Source organism: Salvia splendens, chromosome 22 (genome assembly GCF_004379255.2).
Source record: "Salvia splendens isolate huo1 chromosome 22, SspV2, whole genome shotgun sequence".
NCBI lineage: Eukaryota > Viridiplantae > Streptophyta > Magnoliopsida > Lamiales > Lamiaceae > Salvia > Salvia splendens.
In genome coordinates, this window is record NC_056053.1 from 20188350 (window position 1) to 20191542 (window position 3193).

A 3193-nucleotide genomic window follows, 5' to 3' on the forward strand; every position below is an offset into this window, starting at 1 on the left:
AGTTCTTTTATGGCAAACTATAAAATGTTAGTTGTGTTAAGTATTTTATTTTGAGCATAATCATATTACTCCCCCCGTCCCACAAAGATTGTCCCTTTTTTCATTTCCGTCCGTCCCATAAAATTTGTCACATTTCACTTTTAACCATTTTTGGTAGTGAACCTCATATATTCCACTAACTCGTTCATACTCATATTTTATTATAAAACTAATATATAAAAGTAGAAACCACATTCCACTAACTTTTTCAACTCACTTTTCATTACATTTTTTAAAACATGTGCCCGGTCAAAGTAAGATAATCTTTTTGGGACGGAGGGAGTAGTTAAATATTTTTGGTCCCTACATATAAATATTTGTTTTTTGTAGATCAAATTTTGTTGAGCTGTTTATTTTGTTCCATTTATTTGATTTTTACTTTTTGGTCTTTATTTACACATGTTTTATTTTCTTCTCTTTCTATTCTGTATTTATTTTACTACTAATATTTTATTCTAACTAACTCATATTCTTTTATCTTTATTTACATATTGTTTGAAAATTTTATCTCCCGTGCATAGCACGGGTGTTGACACTAGTATAGATAAATGGAATACTATAATGATACTTCTTCGAAGCACGAGAATTGTCAATGGACGACTGCATACCATTACATATTTTTTTGTATTTTATATCATTTAATTTAATTTCTCTAACCGATTATATACACATATTCATGCCATACGCTTCCAATATTGTTTTAGTACTAAAGTGTGTTTTTACTTCAACCAATGATCTGTTATATTTTTGATATTATCATAAGCATTAATACAATGTACATATATGATAAATGTCAGATAAAAAGTTCATATCTACATACATAAGCACATTTACTTCAGTGACTTCTCTATTATTCTACCAACTCCACAGAAATAAAAAGAAAATTGAAATAATTAGACCGCCACTATAAAAAGCCATCTGTTTTTTTGTATGAATAAAAAGCCATCTTTTAAGTGGGGGCGTTTCAAAATAAAATCAAACTGTACATATACTGTTTTATATGCATATGCGTTGACAAACTACCTCAATTATTACTACAGACGCCCACTTTATAGAGATTAAATATTCAATATTCAAGTTGACATGTTTAATCAATCATAATTGCATAAACATCCTTTTTTTGTTACTTTTTTTTAATTGTCACGTAACTATAATTGCAAAATTTACTTATTTTTTCCTTTCTTTTCTTTTTTTTTTCTCAAGAAATTACTTATCTTCTCTCTATTTTTTTTATTTTTTATTTTTTCCTCTTTTTGCATAAATATAGAGAGTGGCGTTGCGATCCGCACCTCGCACAAAACTGCATGCCCAGTTGCATCTATATATTTACAGCCTTCAACTCTCAAGTCTATCATTATCTCTCCCAACTGCTTTTGTCGCAATTTTCTTTCAGTTTCTCATTTCCTAAATTCATCGATTCCATTCAATCCTCGATGATATCAGCTATATTACTTCCATTTCCAAATTTCGAAATCCCTCCCTTCTCCGTTTCATGATATGTCCACCATTTTCGATCTAGTGATTTCGACGATGAGGAACTTCACAATGAAGCTCATGTCCGATTTAGCTTATGACAGAGGCTGAATTCAAATCAAATCAACCACAAAATAATCGAGATCTATCGATTAATTATACATACACAGGAATAATGGAAGGTGCGAAGAGGAAGGATATCAAGAGATCTGTGCTGAAGAAACTGGAGAGGTATCTGTGGTCGGGTCGATCCAAGGCGAAAGCGGGTCGGGTTGCACCGATGGGCTGCTTCACGGTGTATGTGGGGCCCGAGAAGCAACGGTTTGTGATAAAGACAGAATATGCCAACCACGCGCTATTCAAGATGCTTCTGGACGATGCTGAGCTGGAATACGGTTACCATAGCGAAGGGCCTTTGCTGCTTCCCTGCGACGTCGATCTCTTCTGCGGAATCATCGCCGAGATCGGCGGCGATGAGCACGTTTCCGGCTTCGTCAACGGCGCCTGCAGCCCCTTCAATCCGGCGCGGCGTCTCGGGAAGGCTACTGATATGGCCAAGGGATGCGCCTCCTACGCCGCCCTCACGCCGCCGCGCTTGATCGGAGCCGGCCACTTTTGAAGGAGAATATTCCGGTGACCGGTCATTTTTGTGTTGTTTATGTAGTAGCGGTATAGCTAGTATAGGTAGGCATTGCCATGTGCAACTAGGAATTAAAACCAATAATTAGTCTACCAAATCAAGATTATCTGTAAATTAATTGTTATCGTTTTCATAAATATCCAAGTGCTGTGGTTGTTTATTTTTGCTACTCTATTTGGTTGAATTCATCTCGGCCGGATTTAGTTGAAATTACAATTCCAATAATAAATTGTATATGCTGCTAATAAAAAATACAGACAGGTAAAGAACATGCTTTGGGTAAAATCAACCGAGTATATAGTGGGATAAAGAAAAAGATAAATAAATTAAAATTATGTATATTAAGTGAGCACCCATAAGCAAGGTAATCAAATAATTTATGATTTATTGTTTTTATATCGAGTGGTGCTAATTAAACAGTACCTTGACTCCAGGTAAGGCTTTTGTAAACAAGAGAAATTAAAATTATTAATTAATAGTATGTCTATCTAATAAGAGGGTCATGATGCAATTTTATAGTTTTATTAATATTTGAATAAATTCTGCAGCATTAGTAGTATAGTACATTTTCCGTTTTCGAATGGACATATCAACTCACCCACTATTAATTAAGTGATTATTGCCCAATAATAGATGTATACTGTTTTTTAAGGGAAGACTTTATTTTGTATATCAACGGTGGCATTTTCGTTTTGACATTTGGCAAATCCAAGTCAAACTCATCTCCAATTTACTACTCCGACGTTTCACTATATGTCGATATGCATAATATCCCAGTAATTAGCCATTTCACACATTGCAATTAACCCCATGGATAATTAATTAATTGTTCAATTTTCTCATAAAGTAATCCATAAATACAAGATGAATATAATGATTCTATTGCATATAGTTATATAGCATATGACCAATAGGCAATAGTCATTTTATACTATAACAGAAAGACAAACATAAATTACTTTCAACGTCTCCCATTGAAATAAATTACTAAAGTGAATGTTTTTATCAGAATGAAGGTCTAAAAAGATGATGCGTGGCGTG

The 3193-nt window shown here is 33.8% G+C and overlaps 1 protein-coding gene across 1 annotated transcript; it reads left to right on the top strand.

Moving 5' to 3' along the window:
• The first annotated feature begins 1687 nt into the window (after positions 1-1687).
• On the top strand, positions 1688-2131 carry LOC121786895 (auxin-responsive protein SAUR41-like). The gene has a single exon (XM_042185495.1). It carries the CDS (start codon positions 1688-1690, stop codon positions 2129-2131), a length of 444 nt encoding a protein of 147 aa, XP_042041429.1.
• The last annotated feature ends 1062 nt before the right edge of the window (positions 2132-3193 follow it).